Here is a 27,069-nt window from a genome sequence, read left to right as displayed (position 1 = left end):
TTGGCATGTTGCAGCTCAACATGTCCAGCTGCCGAAAAGAAGGACAAGCATGTCCCATGGCCACGTACTGATGATGGCGACGATGCACCGCGTCCACGACCAGCACTGTTGTCTCTAGACACAGAGCCTACTTGCCCTCTTATCGGCTCGCACCTGTCTGCCTCTCCTTGCTGGCCTTCCAGACATGGTAATGGCCTGAAGGGAGTTGGGAAAACCAGCAATTGGGTAGTGTATATTGTGCTGGAGGCACACACAACATCCACCAACTCCTGTAGATGGCTCAATTAGAGAAGAGCTATATTAGGTGGATATAACGGTGTATACTGGGTTCAGAGCACGCACAAATCTCCTACCACTGACTGCAAGCTCTATTAAAAAAAGAGAAAGATGTACTCCAAGAAAAGGAAAATCATAATTTGTGCCAGCACATTTCTATATACAAAGTGAACACAGTTTTAATTTATTCACTTTGCTAACTGAATATAGACTTTCCTGGGGAGCATGGCCTGCATCGCATTTGAGTGGACATATCTCACCAGGCTCCTGCTGTAATCCTCTAACGATCCTTGCCTCCGTCACCGATCGGCTCTGTACCTCTTCTGCCTGCTGCCTCGTGTCTCGGGAAGCCTGGGGCAGTATCCTCTGCAGATTTCCACACTTGTTGATCCATAAAAGGCAAAGAAGATGCCGTGGCCTCGGAGTTCCAAGAAGGAGCCAAGCAAAAGCGACAGCCTCGTGGAGTAGACAAGCCAAAAGGTGGCGTGAGTACTACTACCAAACCCCCCAACTGGGAGGGAAAGGCATATAATGAACTATGCACACATAGTGTCAGCTGTGGCCAGTCAGTCTGCTGTGGAGAACTATGTGTCTCTCTCTGACCCAGTATAGGGAGACATGAATGGCATGACTGAACAATGAAGAGGGGGGGCAATGATGATTCTTTCCAACCCACCCTGGGGACGATGGTATCCCTGTTGAGGTGTACACAAGATATGGGGAATTCATTCTGCCAGAATGACTTCAGGTCTTTAATGCTGCTTATGTTCAATGTTTACCTGAGTCTATGTCAAGGGCTAATATTGTTCTGCTCCTAAAGCTGTGTAAGGACCCAACAGATCCAGGGGTCCTACAGACCTATTTAGTTGCTGCAGCTCGATGTTAAAATCCTAGCCAAGGTGTTTGCCATGCGTCTTAATTAGGTTATTCTTTCTATTATACACACTGACTAGGCGGGCTTTATGCCCCACAAATCCACTACCTTGAACCTACAGAGATTATTCCTTAACATGCGGACACCCTGGATGATAATAAAGCATTTGACAGTGTGGAGTGGCAATATTTGTGGGCAGTGTTGACCAAATTTGGCCTGGGCAAAAGGTTCAATAAATGGGTCCAACTCCTTTATCATGCTCCTAAGGCTGCTATCGGGTGTGCGGATAGGGTTTCCGCTGCTTTTATATTGGGGTGTGGGACTAGACAGGGGTGTTCCCATTGTTTGTTGTTGCCACTGAACCATTGCCACCTTGATCTGTGCCAATCCATTGCTTACGGGGTTTAGACATGGCGACTTACATGAGAAACTCATGTTAAACGCAAATGACATGCTGCTCTTCCTGGGGGTCACCAAGTTCTCCCTAGAAGCTGTCATGACCATGATTTCTCAATTTGGACGCTTCTCTGGCCTCACCATTAACTAGTCAAAGTCAACTTTATTGCTGTGGGATGACAGATCAGGGCATTCGGTTGTGGCGGTCTACCCTATACCTACCATCTCATCTTTTAAATATCTGGGGATTATGTCCATTATGTTACCTCTAACATGATGGACTATTGCCGTCTTAATATCCATCCTTTATTGTCCAGGTTTGGAGATAGGGTGAACACCTGGAGCAAGCTGCGACTGTCAGTAGCAGGCAGGATCTAATTAAGATGATCCTGATGCCCCAATTGCTATATCCCCTGCATGTCTTGGTAGATGTGCAGTTGTGCCATACTCTTTCCATTTTTGGATGATGAATTGAACAGTGCTCCGTGAGATGTTCAAAGCTTGTTTTTTTTTTTTTTTACAACCTAACCCGGCTTTAAACTTCTCCACAACTTTATCCCTGACCTGTCTGGCCTGTTACTTGGCCTTCATGATACTGTTTGTTCACTAATGCCCTGTACACACACGACCAGTTTGAGTCGGAATAAACTCTGAAGATTTTTCCTATGGAGTTCTGACGGAATTCCGCTGAAACACCATCACACCAAAGTCCGACCGACGGTGACGTACAGCATGTACGATGGGACTAGAAAAAAGGAAGTTCAATAGCCACTGCGCCACCCTTTGGGCTCCTTCTGCTAATCTCGTGTTAGTAGGAGTTTGGTTAGAGACGATTTGCACTTTTCAGACTCCAGCTTTTTTAGATCGTTTTACTGCTGTTAAGTTTGTCCTTGTGGGTTTGTATCTGGTTTTCAGTGCGTGCAGTCAGTTCTTATCTGTTTTTCAGTGTGTTCTTGTCTGCTCGTTGACGATTTTCAGCTCGCTTTTCACAGGCCAGTGCATTCTGTTAAGTTAATTCTGACCAGCCGACCGTTTTGAAGCCATGTTGCAGTTATGTATTCGTCGTACAATTGGTGCTGTGTAGGGGCTTGGTGTTGAAGTTTATACTTTGACCAAAGTCCAGTCCATGAACAGGGTGAGGAGGAGTTCATGGACCAAGAATTGGTTACTCCAGCATGACCAACTCTTGCACACGCCTCTGCTGCGTGAGATCCAGGAGAATAATCCTGATGATGGACCCCGTTTTTCACCATTTATTGGCTTTGCTCACCCCTTATATTATGAAGCAGGACACCTGCATGCAGCAAGCCATCACTCCGGAGCAGAGGCTAGTCACCACCTTGCGGTACTTGACGACTAGGAGAAGTCTACAGGACCTCAAGTTCTCTACAGGCATCTCTGCCCAGGCTCTGGGGTTCATTATTCCAGAGACTTGTTCTGCTATTATTCAGGTCCTGCAGAAGGATTATATTGGGGTAAGTTTTATCCTTTAACATCACATTATATGTATTTAATGTTTGCTAATGTATTGTATTTCTTTCATCATTCTCCAATTACCATGATTGTACTATGCTGTGATTTTCCGCTTTATCCTCATGCATGCTGTAAGCTCTTAATGCTCCTTTTTTGGCCTACATGCATATTTGCCTTCACTAACGTTCTCAGCATAGTTATATAGTTAGTCAGGTTGAAAAAAGTTGAACCACAAAAAAAAAAAAAATAATAATAATAAATAAATAATATCATACAATCCCATATACCCACAGTTGATCCAGAGGAAGGCAAAAAACCCCAGCAGAGCATGATCCAATTTGCTAAAGCAGGGGAAAAAAATTCCTTACCGATCCCCCGAGAGGCAATTGGATTTTCCCCAGATTCACTTTACCTATAAATGTTAGTAATTTTTAATTAATCCTAAAAAAAAAAAAAAAAAAAAAAAATCTTGATGACATAAAAAAAAAAATTGCAAACATTATCATGGAGATCTGGCTTTTAAATAATACAATATTATTCATGAGATCAGGATAAATAAGTTTGTGTTTGAATATGAGCAGCAAAACAATGAGTCAGATGAGACATACACACGATCTGAATATACGATGAAAAGCTTCCGTCAGACTTTTTCTGTCAGACATTCCGCTCGTGTGTAGGCAGCATAAGGTTCTTTAACAAACCTCTGAGGGCTTCACAGAACAGCTGCATTTCTACTGAGATATATTGAGATTAAAATACACACAGGTGGACTTTATTTACTCATTAGGTGACTTCTTAAAGCATTCGGTTCTATTTGATCTTAGTTAGGAGTAGCGGAGTAAAGGGGCTGGAAACAAATGCACCCACACTTTTCAGATATTTATTTGTAAAAATAAACATTTATCATTTTCCTTTCATTTCACAATTATGTGTCACGTATTTGGTTGTAACATGACAAAACTTGGAAAATTTCACGGGGTATAAATGCTGTTTCAAGGCACTGTATACAAGATGAGAAACACTGGTAACAGGGAATACCATAGATGCAAGGAAAGAAGGGAATCAGGACATGGTACAGTAACAAGGAACAGAATTAAAGTTTTTGTTAAGCCATTATATGGGTGCTTTGTAGAATCCCCTCTGTCATAACCTGTTATATCGCTCACTCCTGTTCTTTTATAAAACTGATGCATCACAATACCTTATTTTGAAGGGCTTTTGTGCACTCAGCTGATGTCCAGGGCTCTCCTGCCCTGCTCCAAGGATTGTAGAGGGAGGGACTGAGGTTCCCTCTGACATCACCTGGGAGGAGAGCAGGAGAGCCTCGGGCGGTCATATGACCGTTCAGCCTTGGTCTTCAGCAAGGTATTGTGTTTCTTCATTTTTATAAAACAAAGTAAGAGAGATATAACAGGTTATAACAGAGGGGATTCTACAAAAGACAGATTGTTATTTTGCATAGTATGGCAGCAGCAGGGGAGGGGCGTGGAGGACACGGCTCACACACAAAGCTGAAAAGCAAGGAAGGGGGGAGGAGGACAGAGGAGGACAGGAGAGCTGCAGATAGCAGGGCTGCGGATGATGGAGGCATGTACTCTGACCATGGTGTCAGGGCTCAGCAGCAATGAAACACCGTGGTCAGTTTACAGAGGGGAAGGTAGAAACTGGCAGGATCAGCCAGGTATTTCAGGTGTTACAGGGGGCTAAAAAACACAGCACAAGCACTGTGCTGTATAACATGCTTTAAAGGAACAGGATCTATATTTTTTTCTTTAGGTTAACCACTTGCCGACCGCCGCACGACGATATACGTCGGCAGAATGGCACGGGCAGGCATATGGGCGTATATATAAGTCCCTGCCTGCCCGCGGGTGGGGGGCCCGATCGGGCCCCCCCCCGGTGCCTGCGGCGGTCGGCATTCCTTCGAGAGCGATCCGGGATGAGGGGGCGGCCATTCATTCATGGCCACCCCCTCGCGATCGCTCTCGACGAATGGAAATCCTTCGTGACATCACTTCCCCTCCTGTAATGTAAACACAGGAGAGGAAGTGATGTATTCTCTCCTCCGTGTCGGTATTTTTCGTTCCGGCACCGAGGAGAGAGGTTCGGTGAGTTGCACCAACACACCACACATACAGTAGAACATGCCAGGCACACTCACACCCCCCCTTTACCCCCCGATCACCCCCCCAATTACCCCTGCCCCCCCAGTCACAGTGACACCAATTGCTTTTTTTTTTTTTTTGCATTGGTGTCATTTGTGACTGTAATAACTGTTAGGGTTAGCCCCCTTTAGTTCTAAGGTACCCCCCTAACCCCCCCAATAAAGGTTTAACCCCGTGATCACCCCCCGTCGCCAGTGTCACTAAGGCTGGGTTCACATTGCAGCGGTTTGAGAACGGATGTGATTCGCACCGCACTGCAGTGCAAATCACATCCGATCTCTGTGCGATTCGAGTTCAGCCATACAGATAGTATGGCTGAATTCGTGTCGCACCCGCCGCACCCGCCGCAAACTCGCACGGGACCCTTTTGTTGGTCCGCAGCAGAATCAGATCGCATGGGTGTTCACACCATGCGATCCGAGTTTGCAGATCGCACTGCGATATGCGAACTGATCTGGGGGTGTCATTAACATTTCACTGACACTCCCAGCAGTTCGCATAGGGCAGTGTGAACTGCCGCCGGGAGGCATGAGATGCGGGAACCCGCCGCGGATTCGTGGCGTTCCCGCATCGCTCCAGTGTGAACCCAGCCTAATAAGCGATCATTTTTCTGATCGCTGTATTAGTGTCACAGGTGACGCTAGTTAGGCAGGTAGGTATTTAGGTTCGCCGCAACTTTTTATAGCGCCAGGGACCCCCATATACTACCGCATAAAGCCCCCTGATTGCCCCCTAGTTAACCCTTTCACCAGTGATCACCATATAACTGTTACAGGTGACACTGGTTGGTTAGTTATTTTTTTATAGTTTCAGGGCACCCGCCATTTATTACCTAGTCTCACTAGTGTACCCCTAAATTTAGGGGTGTCTACTTTCCAAAATGGGGTCATTTGGGGGGGGTTTGTGCCATCTTGGCATTTTATGGCCTTCAAAACTGTAACGCCCTTAGATAGCCTGAAGGCGGTGCTTGGTTTTCGGGGCCCCGTACACGGCTAGGCTCCCAAAAAGTCCCACATATGTGGTATCCCCGTACTCAGGAGAAGCAGCAGAATTTATTTTGGGGTGTCATTTCACATATGCCCATGGCATGCGTGAGCAATATATCATTTAGTGACAACTTTGTGAAAAAAATAAATAAAAAAAAAGTTTGTAATTTTCCCGCAACTTGTGGCAAAATATAAAATATTCCATGGACTCAACATGCCTCTCAGCAAATAGTTTGGGGTGTCTACTTTCTAAAATGGGGTCATTTGTGGGGGTTTTGTGCCATCTTGGCATTTTATGGCCTTCAAAACTGTAATAGGTAGTGAGGAGTGAAGTCAAATATTTACGCCCTTAGAAAACCTGAAGGCGGTTCTTGGCTTTCGGGGCCCCGTACGCGGCTAGGCTCCCAAAAAATCCCACACATGTGGTATCTCCGTACTCAGGAGAAGCAGCAGAATTTATTTTGGGGTGTCATTTCACATATGCCCATAGCATGTGTGAGCAATATATCATTTAGTGACAACTTTGTGTAAAAAAAAAAAAAAAATTATTTTTTTGTCATTATTCAATCGCTTGAGGCAAAAAAATAAAAAATATTCGATGGGCTCAACATGCCACTTATCAATTTCCTTAGGGGGTCTACTTTCCAAAATGGGGTCATTTGGGGGGGTTTTGTACTGCCCTGCCATTTTAGCACCTCAAGAACTGAGATAGGCAGTCGTAAACTAAAAGCTGCGTAAATTCCAGAAAACGTACCTTAGTTTGTAGATGTGACAACTTTTGCGCAAACCAATAAATATACAGTTATTGACTTTTTTTTTACCAAAGACATGTGGCTGAATACATTTTGGCCTAAATGTATGACTAAAATTGAATTTATTGGATTTTTCTAATAACAAAAAGTAGAAAATATCATTTTTTTTCAAAATTTGCGGTCTTTTTCCATTTATATCGCAAAAAATAAAAATCGCAGAGGCAATCAAATACCATCAAAAGAAAGCTCTATTTGTGGGAAGAAAAGGACGCAAATTTTGTTTGGGTACAACATTGCATGACCGCGCAATTACCAGTTAAAGCAGCGCAGTGCCAAATTGTAAAAAGACCTCTGGTCATTTACCAGCAAAATGGTCCGGTCTGAAAGTGGTTAACAAACACTTTAAGACAGTGGGACACAGAGTACAGGATGCAAGGCTAGATCAAGAGCAGGATAAAGCAGCATACAGTACCTGGCAGCAAGCAAGGCAAATCAAAACAATGTCACAAGGTGTATCAGCAGAGAGAGGCTTAACCACTTGCCAACCAGGCGCAGTACATATACTACAGCAGGTTTGCACATGCAGAAAAAAAAAAAAAAGTGTTTACAAAATTGAAATAAAAAAATAAATTAAAAAAAAAAGTTTCAACATACTGTCACCAGTTAGTGTCCCATATCATTCATATGATGATGTTGTACTGCACTGGTGAGCCACATTTTATAAAATTTTCAAAAATATTGTGACAAAAAAAATAAAAATAAAAAATACTACTTCAAAAAACTCGCCATGCGTCATTTGTGATGAATGTGTACATTTTAGGGCCTCAAGAAATGACATAGGCCATCAGTACATCAGAATTGATACATTTTTAAATACTGCATATATACCATAGTTTGTCAACCCTATAACTTTCACACAAACCAATTGATATACACTTATTGGGATTTTTATTTGCCAAAGAAATGTAGCAAAATACATTTTGGTCTAAATTTATGATGAAATTGGATTTTATTGGATATGTGTTATGACAGAAGATAGACAATATTGTTTGTTTTTTCAACATTTTTGACCTTTTTTTTTTATATCGCAAAGAAATAAAAAACCCAAATGGCGATCAAATATCACCAAAAAAAAAAAAAGCTCTATTTGTGTGAAACAAATGATAAAAATGTAATTTGCGTACAGTATTGCATGACCATGCCAATTAAAGTAGCACAGTGCAGAATAGCATAAAAAAATGACATGGTCATGAAGGGGGTAAAATCTTCCAGAGCTCAAGTGGTTAAGTACCCTCCCAACAGCCAGTATCAGGTGTAGATTTCTTATCAGAAACTGCTTTCTGTTGGGAGACATCCGCTGGTGGACACTGGAACTACAGCTAGCCGCTCAGGGAATCAAAGTGCCACCATGACAAATTTTCGAACGATTTTTTTGTCTAGTATATGGCCACCATTAGAAAGCTGCCATAAAAATGATTTGTCTCTAATGGATCTTTGCTCTCACCTCTTCCCTTGATGGCAACTCAAAATTGTCTCAGTAATAATGGCCACTAGGACGAAAGAAGGGATAAGTCTCCCAAGAAAAGACACAGTAAAAACGACTTACCTACTCTATCCAAATAAAGATTAGATTGGCATACAGTATTTTTCACCCAACAGAATTTTTTACCTCAAGGCTGAGACATACAGTCTGCATTTTATTATTTTTGCAAACTTGTACTTGTCGAGAGGATTTATCATGTTCCCATGGGCAATACGTTTAAAAGGCTAAAAACAAAACCTATGTGGCTCACGGCCAAAGTTAAAAAAGCTATAAACTGTAAGAGAAGAGCTTTTAAAAAATATAAAAATGAAGGATCACTAGTGTCATTTAAATGTTACAAAGAAATTAACAGAATATGTAAAAAGGAAATCAAGGATGCAAAAATTCAAAACGAACGACAGATTGCAAAAGATAGTAGGACAAACCCCAAAAAATTCTTCAAATATATTAATAGTAAAAAGGTCAAGTCTGAGCATGTAGGCCCTTTACAAAACAATCTAGAGTTGGTGACTGGGGACAAAGAGAAGGCTAATTTATTAAACACTTTCTTCAGCTCTGTGTACACAAAAGAGCATGGGGGAGCGCATGTCCATAATGGGGGTGATAGTGACACAGCCCCAAATGATCCACAATGGCTCAAAAGTGATATGGTCCAGAAATACTTAGACAGAATAAAGGTGGATAAAGCACCTGGCCCTGATGGCATCCACCCACGGATTCTAAAAGAATTGAGCTCTGTAATTTCAGAGCCATTGTATCTAATTTTTAGGGACTCATTAATGACGGGAATAGTCCCACTGGATTGGCGCAGGGCGAACGTGGTGCCTATATTTAAAAAGGGATCAAAGTCTTTACCAAGTAACTATAGACCTGTTAGCTTAACTTCTATAGCTGGGAAGATACTGGAGCGTTTAATAAAAGACCACATCGACGAGTTCTTGCTGAACAAAAACACTTTAAGCAACAGACAACATGGATTCATGAAAGACAGAAGTTGTCAGACAAATCTAATTTCTTTTTATGAGGAGGTAAGTAAAACCTTGGACAGAGGGGTGGCGGTGGACGTGGTAAACTTGGATTTTGCAAAAGCATTCGATACAGTTCCGCACACACGGCTCATGTGTAAGGTAAAGTCTACAGGTTTGGAAATATCAGTTTGTAAATGGATAGAAAATTGGCTAGAAGACAGAATTCAGAGAGTAGTGGTTAATGACTCTTACTCTGAATGGTCTAAGGTTATCAGTGGTGTACCCCAAGGTTCAGTGTTGGGACCCTTACTTTTTAACATCTTTATAAATGATATTGGGTCTGGGATCAAAAGTAATATTTCTGTCTTTGCAGATGACACCAAGATATGCAGTGGAATAACGTCCTTACAGGATGTCTCCAATTTACAAGCCGACCTCAATACACTGTCTAATTGGGCGACTATGTGGCAGATGAGGTTTAATGTTGATAAATGTAAAGTTATGCACTTGGGGCCTAAGAATATGCATGCATCATACATGCTAGGGGGAGTACAACTGGGGGAATCCATAGTGGAGAAGGATCTGGGGGTTTTGGTAGACCATAAGCTCAATAACAACATGCAATGCCAAGCTGCTGTTTGCAAAGCGAGCAAAGTCCTTTCTTGTATTAAGAGAGGTATGGACTCCAGAGAAAGAGATATAATTTTGCCCCTGTTCAAATCATTAGTAAGACCTCACCTGGAATATGCCGTTCAGTTTTGGGCACCAGTTCTCAAAAAGGATATCGGGGAACTGGAGAAAGTGCAGAGAAGGGCAACCAAACTGATAAGAGGCATGGAGGAACTCAGCTATGAGGAGAGATTAGAGGAACTAAATTTATTCACTCTTGAGAAGAGGAGATTAAGGGGGGATATGATCAACATGTTCAAATACATTAGGGGTCCATATAGTGAACTTGGTGTGTAGTTGTTCTCTGTAGGGTCAACCCAGAGGACACGGGGGCACTCTTTACGTCTAGAGGAAAAGAGATTTCATCTTCAAGTACGGAAAGGTTTCTTCACAGTTAGAGCTGTGAAAATGTGGAATAGACTCCCGCCAGAGGTGGTTCTGGCCAGTTCAGTAGATTGCTTTAAGAAAGGCCTGGATACTTTCCTGATGGTACATAATATAACTAGGTACTAACATAGGTAAAGTTGATCCAGGGAAAATCCGATCGCCTATTGGGGGATCAGGAAGGAATTTTTTTCCCCTGCTGTAGCAAATTGGAGCATGCTCTGCTGGGTTTTTTTTTCGCCTTCCTCTGGATCAATTGTGGGCATCTGGATTGTACGATTATTTTTTATTTTATTTATTTGTTTTTAAGGTTGAACTGGATGGACTTGTGTCTTTTTTCAACCTGACTAACTATAACTATGTTGGAATAGACTACGTAGCACAAAGTTTAAATTTTTTTTTCGTCCACTTGTAACCTGTTACACAGGTTGCGTACAGTTATCAGGTATAACAAATTTCAACCGTCAAACGCGTCCAATATTACCACAGAGAGTAAGGCCGTTTTTACAATGAAAGCACCAGCTGTTAGCAGTAAAACACTGCTCGCTTTAGTGGTGCCTTACCGCTGTTAAACCGACACTTTTGTGATGCTTTTGACCGCTAGTGGGACACTTTTAACCCCAAAGAAGGGATTAAAAACGCACGTGCTGCTGCAGCACTTTTCAGGCACTTTGGAAGTGCTGCCTATTTATTTTAATGAGCAGGGGGTTTTGGGAGCGCTGTATACAGTGCTCCCAAACCGCCTCAAAGATGCTGCTCGTAGGACTTTTCCTAACATCCCACAAGTGCACCGCCCGAGTGTGAAAAGTCGCACTAAAATGAATGAGAGACGGTTTTCATGCTATTTCTAGCACTAAAATGCCTGAAAACTGCCTCAGCGTGAAAGGAGCCTGATCTGTGAAATATGTCAAGAACTGGCACCATCATAAACCACGAAACACTTGCAAATTAATTTTGTTACTTTCCAAGTAAAAGTTAGTCACTTACCATTTTGTATGCAAAAAAATCACACTTAACTGGGTTGTTTTTCTCTCATATCTATTAAAACAAAGAAAAAAAAGGCAGCAATATTAACATGACATACAAAAAAAAACATTGTAGTATAGTACAAATGAAAAATGTAATCTAACAAAATTGTTGCACAGGACACCATATGTGTAACCTGTGATATTGGGGGGTTCTTTAGCTTCTGTGTAGAGCACACCAGTGAGTCAGTCAATGCCAGTCATGCCATTTAAAGGGCTTATTGGCCCACTTTTATTAAATGAAAAAAAAAAGAAAACAAGTCCAATAACAGAAGGGTTGCCCACACAGGGGTATCAGCTTTCCACAGCAAACACTGTAAGTTGAACAGAAAATACCAAGCCACCTGACTCTCTTTAGCAGCACTGCTGCTCAGGCTAATGCTTCAGCCCTCTCAGCTCTATAACGAAGTTCCACAGCACTCTTCCAGCTTCCTTGCTGTTCCAACCCACAGGCTTGGAACCTCTTTCTGCTCTGACAGACCAAACTGTGCAGACATGTACACTTCTCCCTTGCTTGGCTGGACTCCTTGGGAGGGTGGAGCCCAGAACCATGGTCAGGTGTCTACAAATAGCCCAGCACACACCTGACCAGTCAGTATGCTGGGGATCTCAAAACCCGAACCCAGGACTAGGAATTTCATCCCACCCGGATCGCTACGAAATCCCCGGGCTCCAGGTCCCAAAGTGGACTTTAGTAAGCAATGAGGAAACTGAAAAGCCAGTTCTGTCCCAAATAAACAACTCCCCTGGAGCCCCTCAACCTGCCTGGTTGAGAACCCTGCATCCTTCTGCTGGTGGGGTACCACACTACCACAAACCGTATGAAATGTCCAACCTAATGTAATACGTTTTTATTGAGGTTCAACAAGTTTGTTGCAGCAGTTAAATTGGGTAGTATGGTGTGGTATAACAGATAAGACTTCTGGCTTACTCAACTGAGGCATATAAGTAAGAAATAGATCATGCTGTATCATCTTTGGCAAAACATTCAACTGCTGGGGCTTAAGGAAATAAATATGTTAAGCATTAGGTGGAATCTGGAAGCTGTCAGTATAATCAGTATTAATGTGGGTGTGTTACAGAATTAGTCAATAACCTTAACACTTTACGTAAAAAAAGCAACAGCTAGATGTTAATTGAACCTATTAACCACTTAACGACCGCTGCATGCCATTGTACGTCATCACAATGGCATGTAGAGGCACAAGCACGTACATGTACGTGCTTGCCTTCCAGCGGGTGGGCGGTCCGATCGGACCCCCCTCCCACTGGATGCAGTGGTCCGTTTCGCTTCAGGAGCGATCTGGGATGAGGGGATGGCCGTTGGTTTCTGGCCATCCCCTCTCGATCGCTCCTGGCGAATGAGAAGCTTCCTCCCACTGTGTATTGTATACACAGGCAGGGAGGAAGTGATTTCATTCTCCTCGGGGCGGTCTTTTTGACCGGACTACGAGGAGAAGACTAAAAGTAAGTGTGCACCAACACTACACTGACATGTAGGCACACACAGGCACACAAACCCCCCCCCCCATCTCCCCCCTGATCATCCCCCGCCCCCCTCCCCCTCCCAGTCACAGTGTCACTGATTGCAGTGATCATTTATTTACTGATCACTGCATTCAGTTTCAGTTGTAAAAGTAAAAAGTGTCAGGGCAGTTAGTGTTAGCTCCAGGGTAGCCCCTTACCACCCCCCAATAAAGGTTTAACCCCCTGATTGCCCTTAGAGTTAACCCTTTCACCCCCTTTTGCCAGTGTCACTAAGCGATCGTTTTTCTGATCGCTGCATTAGTGTCACTGGTGCCGCTAAGTAGCTAGTTATTTTTTTAGGTTCACCGCCAGGTATTTATAGCGCTAGGTACCCCGATATACTACCCAATAATGGTTTTAACCCCCTGATTGCCCCTAATTAACCCTTTCACCCCCTTTTGCCAGTGTCACTAAGCGATCATTTTTCTGATCGCTGCATTAGTGTCGCTAGTGTTGCTAGGTAGCTAGTTATTTTTTTAGGTTCACCGCTAGGTTTTTATAGCGCTAGGTACCCCGATATACTACCCAATAATGGTTTTAACCCTCTGATTGCCCCTAGTTAACCCTTTCACCCCCTTTTGCCAGTGTCACTAAGCGATCGTTTTTCTGATCGCTGCATTAGTGTCACTGGTGCCGCTAAGTAGCTAGTTATTTTTTTAGGTTCACCGCCAGGTTTTTATAGCGCTAGGTACCCCGATATACTACCCAATAATGGTTTTAACCCCCTGATTGCCCCTAGTTAACCCTTTCACCCCCTTTTGCCAGTGTCACTAAGTGATCATTTTTCTGATCGCTGCATTAGTGTCGCTAGGTAGCTAGTTATTTTTTTAGGTTCACAGCCAGGTTTTTATAGCGCTAGGTACCCCGATATACAACCCAATAATGGTTTTAACCCCCTGATTGCCCCTAGTTAACCCTTTCACCCCCTTTTGCCAGTGTCACTAAGCGATCATTTTTCTGATCGCTGCATTAGTGTCACTAGTGTCGCTAGGTAGCTAGTTATTTTTTTAGGTTCACCGCCAGGTTTTTATAGCGCTAGGTACCCCCATATACTACCCAATAATGGTTTTAATCCCCTGATTGCCCCTAGTTAACCCTTTCACCAGTGATCACCGTATAAGTGTCACTGGTGACGCTGGTTAGCCAGTTAGTTATTTAGGTTTCCTGTCAGGTTTTTATATAGCGCCAGGGACCCCCATATACTACCTAATAAAAATTTGAACCCCCTGATTGCCCCTAGTTAACCCTTTCACCAGTGATCACCGTATAAGTGTTACGGGTGACTCTGGTTAGTTTGCTTTTTATAGCATCAGGGCACCCACCATTTATTACCCAATAAAGGTTTAACCCCCTGATCACCCGGTGGGTGATATCAATTAGGTTTTAGGGTCAGGGTCTGCGTTGCCCCAGGCAGCGCTAGGTTAGTGCCAGTACCGCTAACACCCACGCGCAAAGCATACACCTCCCGTAGTGGTATAGAATCTGAACAGATCAATATCTGATCTGATCAGATCTATACTAGCATCCCCAGCAGTTTAGGGTTCCAAAAAAACGCATTGTTAGCGGGATCAGCCCAGATACCTGCTAGCACCTGCGTTTTGCCCCTCCGCCCAGCCCACCCAAGTGCAGTATCGATCGATCACTGTGACTTACAAAACACTAAACACATAACTGCAGCGTTTGCAGAGTCAGGCCTGATCCCTGCGATCGCTAAGGCCGCGTACACACGGGCGGACTGTTCGCCCAACCTTGTCCGCTGAACAGTGTTTGGGCGGACAGTCCGCTCGTGTGTGGGCTTTCAGCGGACAGTTTCAGCGGACAGTTGGACGGACAAAGTCTTTCGGAAATTCCGAAAAACTGTCCGCTGAAACTGTGTTTGAGCGAACAGTCCGCCCGTGTGTGGGCCTGTCCGCTGTACTTTCGAAATGAGCGGACTGTTCCCGCTCGGAAAGTTCGCCCATTTCGAGCGCGTGTACAGGTAGGCGGGGCCCGCGAAGGAGACGTCGCGGGCTCCGCCGCCTGGAATGGGCTTAAAGGGGAACCCCAACGCCGAAAAAAATCGGCGTGGGGGTTCCCCCCAAGTCCACACCAGACCCTTGTCCGAGCACGCTACCCGGCCGGCCAGGAAAGGGGGGCGAGCGAGCGCGCCCCCCCTCCTGAGCCGTACCAGGCCGCGTGCCCTCAACATGGGGGGGTGCCTTGGGGAAGGGGGGGGCCACGCGGCCCCCCCACCCCAAAGCACCTTGTCCCCATGTTGATGAGGACAAGGGCCTCTTCCCGACAACCCTGGCCGTTGGTTGTCGGGGTCTGCGGGCGGGGGGCTTATCGGAATCCGGGAGCCCCCTTTAAGAAGGGGGCCCCCGGATACCGGCCCCCCACCCTATGTGAATGAGTATGTGGTACAATGTACCCCTACCCATTCACCTGTGAAATAAAGTACAAATAAAAACACAACACAGGGGGAAAAAATATTTTATTGCACAGCTCCGGGGGTCTTCCGTCTTCGGGGGTCTTCTCGCCGGACTCCTCCGCTATGTGTGTGTAGCTCTTTTGCCAGCGGAGGAGTCCGGCTTTCTTCCTCCCCGCCGCCGGCCTCTTCTCCCGACTTCGGGGGTCTTGTCCCCCTCTTCGGTTCTTCTGCCGGGCCACCGCGCCTGGTCCGGTGGCCCGGTCTTCTGTCGCCGTCTTCCGTTCTTCTGTCGCCGCCTTCGGTTCTTCTGCCGGGCCACCGCGCCTTCTCGTAGCTCTTTTACAGGCGGTGGCCCGGTCTTCTGTCGCCGTCGCCGCCTTCCGTTCGTGTTCTTCTTCTTGTTCTTCTTGTTCTTCTCCTGGAGATGTTGACTCGACGAGCTCTCCGGCCGGAATGCCGGGGACGCGCTGTGCGGTCACTTATATAGTGACAATGGGGCGGGGTCACATGGTATATGTCACATGGGTTGGTCACATGGGTTGATGTCACATGGGGACTATGACATCGTAAGGGGGCGGGGTCACCATGTGACATCAACCCATGTGACATATACCATGTGACCCCGCCCCATTGTCACTATATAAGTCACAGCGCAGGGCGGCTCTGGCATTCCGGCCGGAGGGAGCGACGTGTCAACATCGCCTGGAGAAGAACAAGAAGAACAAGAACGGAAGGCGGCGACGGCGACAGAAGACCGGGCCACCGCCTGTAAAAGAGCTACAAGAAGGCGCGGTGGCCCGGCAGAAGAACCGAAGAGGGGGACAAGACCCCCGAAGTCGGGAGAAGAGGCCGGCGGCGGGGAGGAAGAAAGCCGGACTCCTCCGCTGGCAAAAGAGCTACACACACATAGCGGAGGAGTCCGGCGAGAAGACCCCCGAAGACGGAAGACCCCCGGCTGTGCAATAAAATATTTTTTCCCCCTGTGTTGTGTTTTTATTTGTACTTTATTTCACAGGTGAATGGGTAGGGGTACATTGTACCCCATACTCATTCACATAGGGTGGGGGGCCGGTATCCGGGGGCCCCCTTCTTAAAGGGGGCTCCCAGATTCCAATAAGCCCCCCGCCCGCAGACCCCGACAACCAACGGCCAGGGTTGTCGGGAAGAGGCCCTTGTCCTCATCAACATGGGGACAAGGTGCTTTGGGGTGGGGGGGCCGCGCGGCCCCCCCTTCCCCAAGGCACCCCCCCATGTTGAGGGCACGCGCCCTGGTACGGCTCAGGAGGGGGGGCGCGCTCGCTCGCCCCCCTTTCCTGGCCGGCCGGGTAGCGTGCTCGGACAAGGGTCTGGTGTGGACTTTGGGGGAACCCCCACGCCGATTTTTTTCGGCGTTGGGGTTCCCCTTTAAGCCCATTCCAGGCGGCGGAGCCCGCGACGTCTCCTTCGCGGGCCCCGCCTACCTGAACACGCGCTCGAAATGGGCGGACTTGCCTCCGCCTTACGTGGGCGAGTCCGTTCATTTCAAAAGTTGAGCGAACTGTTTGCCCAACCTTGTTCGTCAAACAGTCCGCTCGTGTGTGGGCAAGTCCGCTCATGCAAATTTTGAGCGGACTGTTTGATGAAACTGTTTGCCGAACAAGGTTGGGCGAACAGTCCGCCCGTGTGTACGCGGCCTAACAGTTTTTTTTGGTAGCGTTTTATATTTAAATCCGGAAGGCAGTGCTTGGTTTTCGGGGTCCCGTACATGGCTAGGCTCCCAAAAAGTCCCCCACATGTGGTATCCCCGTACTCGGGAGAAGCAGCAGAATTTATTTTGGGGTGTAATTTCACTTATGCCCATAGCATGTGTGAGCAATATATCATTTAGCGACAACTTTGTGCAAAAAAAAAAAAAATTGTAATATTCCTGCAACTTGTGGCAAAATATAAAATATTTCATGGACTCAACATGCCTCTCAGTAAATAGCTTGGGGTGTCTACTTTCCAAAATGGGGTCATTTGGGGGGGGGGGGGTTTGTGCTATTTTGGCATTTTATGGCCTTCGAAACTGTGATAGGTAGTGAGGAGTGAAATCAAAAATTTGCACCCTTAGAAACCCTGAAGGCAGTGATTGGTTTTCGGGGTGCCGTACACGGCTAGACTCCCAAAAAGTCCCACATATGTGGTATCCTCGTACTCAGGAGAAGCAGCAGAATATATTTTGGGGTGCAATTCCACATATAACTATGGCATGTGTGAGCAATATATCATTTAGTGACAACTTTTTGTAAACTTTTTTTTTTTTGTGTCATTATTCAATCACTTGGGACAAAAAAAAATATTCAATGGGTTCAACATGCCCCTCAGCAATTTCCTTGGGGTGTCTACTTTCCAAAATGGGGTTAAATTAGGGGGAGTTTGTACTGCCCTGCCATTTTAGCACCTCAAGAAATGAGATAGGCAGTCATAAATTAAAAGCTGTGTAAATTCCAGAAAATGTACTCTAGTTTGTAGACGCTATAACTTTTGCGTAAACCAATAAATATACGCTTATTGACATTTTTTTTACTAAAGACATGTGGCTGAATAAATTTTGCCCTAAATGTATGACTAAAATTGAGTTTATTCGATTTTTCTTATAACAAAAAGTAGAAAAAATATTTTTTTCTCAAAATTTTCGGTCTTTTTCCATTTATATCGCAAAAAATAAAAATCGCAGAGGCAATCAAATACCATCAAAAGAAAGCTCTATTTGTGGGAAGAAAAGGACGCAAATTTTGTTTGGGTACAACATTGCATGACCGTGCAATTACCAGTTAAAGCAGTGCAGTGCGAAATTGTAAAAAGACCTCTGGTCCTTAGGCTGAAAATTGGTCCGGGGCTAAAGTGGTTAACATACCGTGCCTTGCAAAAGTATTCACCCCCCTTGGCTTTTTACCTATTTTGTTACATTACAGCATTTAGTTCAATGTTTTTTTTAAACTGAATTATAGGTGATGGATCAGAACACAATAGTCTAAGTTGGTGAATTAAAATTAGAAAAATATATACATAAAACTATTTTTCAGACATAAAAAACTGATAATTGGCATGTGCGTATGTATTCACCCCCTTTGTTATGAAGCCCATAAAAAGCTCTGATGCAACCAATTACCTTCAGAAGTCACATAATTAGTGAAAAGATGTCCACCTGTGTGCAATCTAAGTGTCACAAGATCTGTTATTACATATTTGAAGGCCCCAGAGGCTGCAACATCTAAGCAAGAGGCACCACTAATCAAACACTGCCATGAAGACCAAGGAACACTCCAAACAAGTAAGGGACAATATAGTTGAGAAGTGCAAGTCAGGGTTAGGTTATATAAAAAATATCCAAATCGTTGATGATCCCTAGGAGCACCATCAAATCTATCATAACCAAATGGAAAGCACATGGCACAACAGTAAACCTGCCAAGAGACGGCCGCACACCAAAACTCACAGACTGGGCAAGGAGAACATTAATCAGTGAGGCATCACAAAGACCTAAGGTAACCATGGAGGAGCTGCAGAGTTCCACAGTGGAGTATCTGTACATAGGACAACAATAAGCCTTACGCTCCATAGAGTTGGGCTTTATGGCAGAGTGGCCAGAAAAAAATAAAATATAAAAAATGGCACGTTTTTGAATTTGTGGAAAGGCATGTGGGAGGCGCTCAAAATGTATGGAGGAAGGTGCTCTGGTCTGATAAGACTAAAATTTAACTTTTTGGCGATCAAAGAAAACGCTATATCTGGCGCAAACCCCGCACATCACATCACCCAAAGAACACCATCCCCACAGTGAAACATGGTGGTGGCAGCATCATGCTGTGGGGATGTTTTTCAGCAGTCGGGACTGGGAAACTAGTCAGAGTTGAGGGAAAGATGGATGGTGCTAAATACAGGGATATTCTTGTGCAAAACCTGTACCACTCTGTGTGTGATTTGAGGCTAGGATGGAGGTTCACGTTCCAGCAGGACAATGACTCCAAACACACTGCTAAAGCAACACTTGAGTGGTTTAAAGGGAAACATGTACAGTAAATGTGTTGGAATGGCCTAGTCAAAGCCCAGACCTCAATCCAATAAAAAATCTGTGGTCAGACTTAAAGATTGCTGTTCAGAAGCGCAAACCATCCAACTTGAAGGAGCTGGAGCAGTTTTTCAAGGAGGAATGGGCAAAAAACCCAGTGGTAAGATGTGGCAAGCTCATAAAGACTTATCCAAAGCGACTTAGAGCTGTGACAGCCGCAAAAGTTGGCTCTACAAACAATTGACTTTAGGGGGGTGAATGGTTATGTACATTGACTTTTTCTGTTATTTTGTCCTATTTGTTGTTTGCTTCACAATAAAAAAATATCTTCAAAGTTGTGGTCATGTTCTGTAAATTAAATCCTCAAACAATCCATGTTAATTCCAGGTTGTGAGGCAACAAAACACGAAAAATGCCAAGGGGGCTGAATACTGTTACAAGGCACTGTAAGTAGGTTGAAGGAATTACTGCAAGAGAAAGATGCCTGCCTGTGCTGTCTTTAAGAGTTGATTTGGAATTTGTATTTAATAGGAAACAATTTTATTAAGATGTATCATGCATCATGTGCATTTTAGGTGACCCATTGTTTCCAAATCCTTACAGAAGGTGTTTTTACTTCCAAGTCAGGAGTTGACCTTTAAAGGTCCAATCCGCCCAAAATTAGTATTCAGTTATGAGTATACCTTATGAGTTACCTGCCATAACTCATAAACTCATAAACTCATAACTCATAAAAAACATGGGGGTGTAGAGTTAATAGTTCTGTCCTATCTGTCATAGAGCCTTATTCCCTCTAGTTCATATTCAATAGTGTATATCATTTAAATTTAATTACATCAGTGGGTCTGCATATCTAATAAAGACATTGGCTAGCTTGCACATGTTGGAATCTCACCAGAAGAGTATCTGAAGGATTTATGATGTTAGTAGGTTATGCAATCTGACAGCATGTTTTCCAAATTGACATTTGAGGTGGGTCAAACTTAAAAACAAGAACCTTTTTTTAGGCTTGATTCACACTAATGCGTTTTTTGATGCATTTAGCATTTGCAGGGAAATTTTTTAACATGGGTTCCTAAGGAACATGTTCACATCAATGCATTGTTGTGCTTCTGCATTTTTGCAAAGGGTCGGGGACTTATTTTCATGCAAAATGCAGCGTTTTGCATGCAATAGAAGTCAATGGACCTGCATCCAAACCGCGTTTTTACTGCGTTTTTGCCACAATTTTCGTTTTGCGTTTTTTTTTTTCATTTTTTACACTGTATATAGCTGGTTGCTAAGCAACCACACTGTAAAAAAAATAAAATAAAATAAAACCGCAAAACTCGGCAAAAACACGTGTCCAAAAAACGCGGCAAGCATCGCAAAAAGCACTGCAGAAACACTCAAAAGCAAAATGCATAGATGTAAATCGAGCCTAAAGGAGGCTTTAAAAGCGCACACACACACAGGTTGGACTCGATGGACTTGAGATGAGAGAGGGAAAAGGGAAGGATATGGGTAAGGAAAGAAAGGGGGGGTGCGGATAGGGACAAGGGTTAGGCATAGCCATGGCCCTAAACAACAGGGCTACTTTGTCTTTTGCTTCTCAGGACTCACGTTCCGTATAAAGCTTGTCCTTCTGAGAATATAAACATATTCCAAAGATCCCATGTCTTTTTATATGTCTCATGTTTGTTTTGTGCTGTAAGAATACATTTTTCCATTTTTCTTATCTCTTACACTTTTTTTAAGCAAGTCACAGAGGTCCGGGGGTTTTGTTGCTTCCAGAACAAGGGAATGCATGATTTAGCGGCATTTAGTACGTGTTGCAGAATGGATTTTTTATAGACTCTAGTGGATATTGTTGATATGTGTTATAGGAAAAACACTAGTTTATTCGGGATCTATACACTGGGGGGAGAAAATCTGGGGGAATCTAGGATGGAAAAGGACCTGGGGGTCCTAGTAGATGATAGGCTCAGCAATGGCATGCAATGCCAAGCTGCTGCTAACAAAGAAAACAGAATATTGGAATACATTAAAAAGGGGATCAACTGCAGAGATAAAACAATAATTCTCCCGCTCTACAAGACTCTGGTCCGGCCTCACCTGGAATATGCTGTCCAGTTCTGGGCACCAGTCCTCAGGAAGGATGTACTGGAAATGGAGCGAGTACAAAGAAGGGCAACAAAGCTGATAAAGGATCTGGAGGATATTAGTTATGAAGAAATGTTGCGAGCACTGAACTTATTCTCTCTGGAGAAGAGACGCTTGAGAGGGGATATGATTTCAATATACAAATACCATACTGGTGACCCCACAATAGGGATAAAACTTTTTTTGCAAAAGGGAGTTTAACAAGACTCGTGGCCACTCATTAAAATTTGAAGAAAAGAGGTTTAACCTTAAACTACATAGAGGGTTCTTTACTGTAAGAGCGGCAAGGATGTGGAATTCCCTTCCACAGGTAGTGGTCTCAGCGAGGGGCATTGATAGTTTCAAGAAACTGTTAGATAAGCACCTGAAGGACCGCAACATACAGGGTTATACAATGTAATACTGACACACACATAGGTTGGACTTGATGGACTTGTGTCTTTTTCCAACCTCACCTACTCTGTAACTATGTAGTGAAGATTCTACAAACTGCAACCCAGGCAGGTTGGCATAAAGGCTATAATTTTACCAGAGCTTTTTTATTTTAGTTTTAATTTTAGCAACAGAGTCGCTTTAGTAGGTGTATGCTCTAACTGAAATACATCCAGTTTGCTTTGAGTGTCATGGACAATTTCCTTTTTTCATTTTTTTTTTTTGAGAAATTGATTTTTTTAAACCTTTGCTGCATCTAAGTGCTGCTGAACTCCTACAGCCACATTCTGCCTGAGTCTAGTTCACTTCTTTGCAGCTGCGCTTGATGTGTTTTTCAGGCATGTTTTTCAGTGCATTTTGTGTCTTTAAACCAGCGTTTTTTATGCGTTTTTGCATGTAGTTTTATGGGGGTTTTTTCTCTTTAAATGGACTGTAAAACACACTGTATATAGCTGGTTGCTAAGGAGGGGACCAGGAAGCTGGCCGCCGCATCCTTAGCAACCAATGAATCATCAGCTGTCGGCGGGGTTCCCCGCTAAAAGCTGAATGTAAAAAAAAATTAAAAATTCACGAAAAAAGCAGCACGGGGTTCCCCCCAGGTCCATACCAGGCCCTTCAGGTCTACCATGGATTCAGACAGCTGCAGGAAAATCCATACTAGGCCCTTTATCCGAGCATGCCACCCAGCAGGTCAGAAAAGAGAGGGGACAAGCGAGCGCCCCCCCCCCGAACCATTCCAGGCAGCATGCCCTCAACATGGGGGGGTGGGTGATTGCTCTGTGCCACCCACCCCAAGGCACCTTGCCCCCATGTTGATGAGGACAAGGGCCTCGTCCTACAACCCTAGCCGGTGGTTGTCAGGGTCTGTGGGCAGGGGGCTTATCGAAATTTGGAAGCCCCCTTTAAGAAGGGGGCCCCCAGAACCCGCCCACCCCCCATGTGAGTGTGTGTCGGGTACATCGTACCCCTATCCATTCACCAAAAAAGCAGTGAAATGTAATGAAAACATATGAACCGTTTTTTTACAATTCCCTCATTAATAGGTCTTCTGTAGCCATCTTTTCCCATCATCTTCTCCTTCCCGTCATCAACTCCTTGAGCTGTCTCTTCCCACCGTCTACTCCTTCCCACCGTCTCCTCTTCTTGCTATCTCTTCCCACTGTCTTCTCATCCCCACGTCTTCAAGGGGCGGGCTCCCTGGGTGATGTCATCAGATGGCCATGCCCCATTGCTATATGAGAGTCAGCAGAGAGTGGGCAACAACAAAACAGATGAAGACATCAACAGAACAAGAGCAGCTTTTAAAAAAATATTTAGCTGGTAACCGGTGGCAAGGAAGAAGACAGCTGCAGGAAGAGAAGGCAGGGGCAGGAAGAGACAGCTCGAGGAGGAGAAGGTGGAAGGAAGGAGAAGACAGCTGGAAGAGACAGCTAGAGGAGGAGATGGTGGGAGGAGATGGCGGGAAGGAGAACCGCAAAACACATCAAAAATCGCATTAAAAATTTACCACTTGCATTTCTGGTGCAGCTCCATTGAAGTCTATTAGCCGCAAATCGCGGGGGAAAAAGTCCCCAACCCTTTCCAAAAACGCACCTGCCACAAAACGCATAGATGTGAACCAGTACCATAGGAAACCATGTTAAATGGACTGTAGTGCATTTCTGAAAACTGCAAAACACACAAAAAAATGCCTAGGTGTGAACATAGGGTGAGTGCCCATATTCCAATAATGGTTGCAAGGCATTGCTCAGGGTGGATTTCTTGATGGTGATGACAGTGGATCATGCTGCTGAAACGTCCACTTGTAGCTTCTCATGGAAGCCCATGTAACAAGGTGACAAAGCAGGAGCACAATTAGAAGACAGGAATAGAGTGCTGTCACCCTATAAAAGAAAGTGCATGAACAAAGAGTTTCATGGCAGGATACCAGATGGTATTTTAATGAAACCTATAGATTTCAAAGGATTGAAAATGACTTTTGAAATGACATTATCTGTTAAGCTTATATGAGATTTTTGTGATTGGGTTTGCATATATTTTATGTGAAACTTAAAGCAAGGGCTTCCAGTGCTGGACTCACACACATATTTTTCAGCTTGTTGGAATATAACTTCTGCTTATCAATTTAATTGAATCACATACTCAGTTGGAATTACTTACACTTTGTGACAAGTTTACTTTACACAGTTTTCATATGCTGCAGTTTATTCTGCAACAAATACAATTAGAGACTCTTTATGAATCACTGCCTCTGTTTATATGATTAAAGTAGTATTAAATGCTCCTATTCAAGCAATGCATACTAAGCAATCTGGTAAAACATTCCCGAGCACATAAATTGCAGGATATGTGGGCACAAAAGGTTTTTGAAAAGCTATATGCGGCAGATCACTTTTCAGAAGGTGGCATAGCAGCAGTTGGTAGGCATTAAGGAAGTGCCACTGCTGCCTCCTAATACTTTTTTTTTTCGTTCACTTTTTTGAAATTTCCAAATGCCAATTTTACATTGCAGGACTGCATTGCAACTGTGAGCCAAGCATTTGGTTAGTCGTTGTGGTGCAGCCCCACTGATCTCAATGGGCAAATTTTACAGGAGGTGCAACCTGTCAAACTCTGCAGCCTGAATTAGAAATTAGCCTGAATTAGAAATGGCACGGCCATAAAACAAAGCATTGTGGCCAAGGAATATATATAACCCTGTCAAGCTGCAATGATGGAATTAGGTGGGTGGCCAGGGGGCAGTAAAACTGCAATTCAGTCATCCATTTTTACTGCCTCCCTGGCCGGCAGCGTGAAAGAGCCCTAACACATTTATTAATCACCATCACCAACTCCAGATCACACAGTGCTGCTTCCCGAACTTCTGGTTGGGGAGCAAACACACTGGGGTAGATGTAGACCCCTTTCACACTGAGCAATTTTTTAGGCATTTAGCGCTAGAAATGGCCTCTGAAAACTGCCTGAAAACTGCCTCCCATTCATTGCAATGTGTGCTTTCACACTCGGGCGGTGCGCTTGAAATGAATGGGCAGCACTTCCAAAGCACCTTAAAAGTGCCACAAAACTGGTCTTTTTTCCTTTCTTTAAGGTCACGTGACAACAACAAAGAACCCTGCCAAGGCACGAAAAGTGCCACACTGCAAAAAAGACCAGCACTTTAATGCAGTTTTAGTGGCGCTTCAGTGTGAAAGGGTTCTTACTAAGACTGGAGTGTACATCTGGTGCAGCTGTGCATGATAGCCAATCAGCTTCTAACTCCAACTTGTTCAGTTTTGACAAAATAAAACCTGGAAGCTGATTGCTTTCTATGCAGAGCAGCACCAGATTTTGCACTCTCCAGTTTTAGTAAATCAACCCCACTGCGTACTTAACATGTACTAGTTCATAAGGGACAGCGCAAACCCCAGTTGCCTGGAGAAGGGGGGAGTGGATTGTTGCTATAAGCTTGTATCTGTTTCTGTGAATGCATCCAGTATAAGGCCTCTTTTACATGGGGCGGAACCGCCCCGTGGATGTCCGCTTGCTCAGCGGGGATCGCCGGAGTGATCTCCGCTGAGCAGATCTCCGCTGAGCAGGCAGAGGACAAGTCCGTCTCTGTACACTGTGCAGGGACGAACCTGTCACAGCGCCGCTCTACCCTATGGGAGATTGGGTGCCGACGGACCGTAGTGTCCATCGTCATCCAATCCGCAGACGGAAAAAAAGTTTCAGGCAAATAATATTGCAATAACAATGTAAAAATGTAACATTTTCACATTCCTACAACTTCACAAAATGGCATCCTGTGATAACAAAATTCTAGACACACCTTGTAGCATAAAATGCAAGTGGGTAATTTTTTTGGTCTGTGTTTAGACTTTCCCCATTAATAAGGCCTCTTTTAAAATGTATTTATGGAAGCTAAATTGTTGAAAACCCCATCTGTCATATACATACAGATATAATTCTAAAGTAAAAAACAATTGTGAACTTGTCAAGAGAATTATTATTTGAAACTAATAAAACAAAAAAAATCAACTCATAATGAAGTATGTCCCACACCATCCAGGCTGATGGTTCCTGTGGCAATATTCACCCCGGGGATGCTCAGTCCTCTTTATAGTTCTGAACTTACAGGGGTTATTAGCTTAGGTCTTACATTGCAGTACATTGAAGAAGTTTCAAGGGGTGCAAGGACAGAAGTCCTTGCATTATTTTCACAGAATGTACCACAATGTACCACTGTGAATGGAGCAAAAGCTGATGAATTAAAGTATCATCTTCCACATTCAGAGAATGTGTTGCATTCTGTGAAAGCAATGCAAGGACAGAGAGATGACATAAAGTGACAGACGTCTGTCAGAGGCTTTTTCAATGTGATGAAATATTAGACATGAAGCTATTAATTCTAGCAGTGACAGAAGTTCAGCACTGCGAAGAGAACCGGGCATCACTGGAGAAGCATATTGGACATTCTTCATTATACGTCAGTGAGAAAAAAAAAGTTACTAAACGTTAGCTTTAACACAGTGACTAGAAACCACTTATCTTTATCCCAAACCTTTATTGCAGCTCCACAGTTTATAGAACAATAATAATTCACAATTTGTCAATGATAGTGACCAAAAATAAGTGCTGGGTTGTACCAGGGAACGGGGTAGGTGTGTGCTCACCTTGGGCAAACTCCTACTCTTCTGATATTGGCCTCCAACAATTAATAAATACCAGTTAGAATGCACCAAAAACATGGTAACACCTGAAAATGTCTTTAAATTCTATTAATTCTTTTCAAAATTCACTACGTATCCTATCACTTTGAGACAATTAAGTGCATGAAAGCATGTGCATGGGCAGTGGATGATGTATACAGATGATCGGTTTGTTAACTGTGTTCCCTATCTTCGTCCTGGCACTGAGTGTACTGGAGGTGGTCTGAGCCTGCAGAGCTAAAGCTAGATAGATTACAGAAAATTGGAAACCATATTTTCTACAGAAAGCTCTCCACTGCCACCCCTACCTTAACTAAGAAAGAGAT

General features: G+C 44.1%; 1 protein-coding gene across 1 annotated transcript in view; it reads right to left on the bottom strand.

The window, feature by feature from the left end:
- The window catches only part of LOC143987614 (uncharacterized), a 68,082-nt gene that overhangs the window by 27,550 nt on the left and 13,463 nt on the right, over positions 1 to 27,069 (bottom strand). Inside the window, exon 2 of the mRNA XM_077486484.1 lies at positions 11,474 to 11,524. Coding sequence (XP_077342610.1) covers positions 11,474 to 11,476 — 3 coding nt within the window. The 5' untranslated portion in view covers positions 11,477 to 11,524. The remainder of the gene's footprint in view (positions 1 to 11,473; positions 11,525 to 27,069) is intronic.

The sequence above is a fragment of the Lithobates pipiens genome, unplaced genomic scaffold (assembly GCF_037356315.1).
Source record: "Lithobates pipiens isolate NorthernLeopardFrog02 unplaced genomic scaffold, aLitPip1_a1.2 Scaffold_18, whole genome shotgun sequence".
NCBI lineage: Eukaryota > Metazoa > Chordata > Amphibia > Anura > Ranidae > Lithobates > Lithobates pipiens.
The sequence above is the reverse complement of the archived record's forward strand: the minus strand, read 5'-3'. Positions and strand labels throughout refer to the sequence as shown.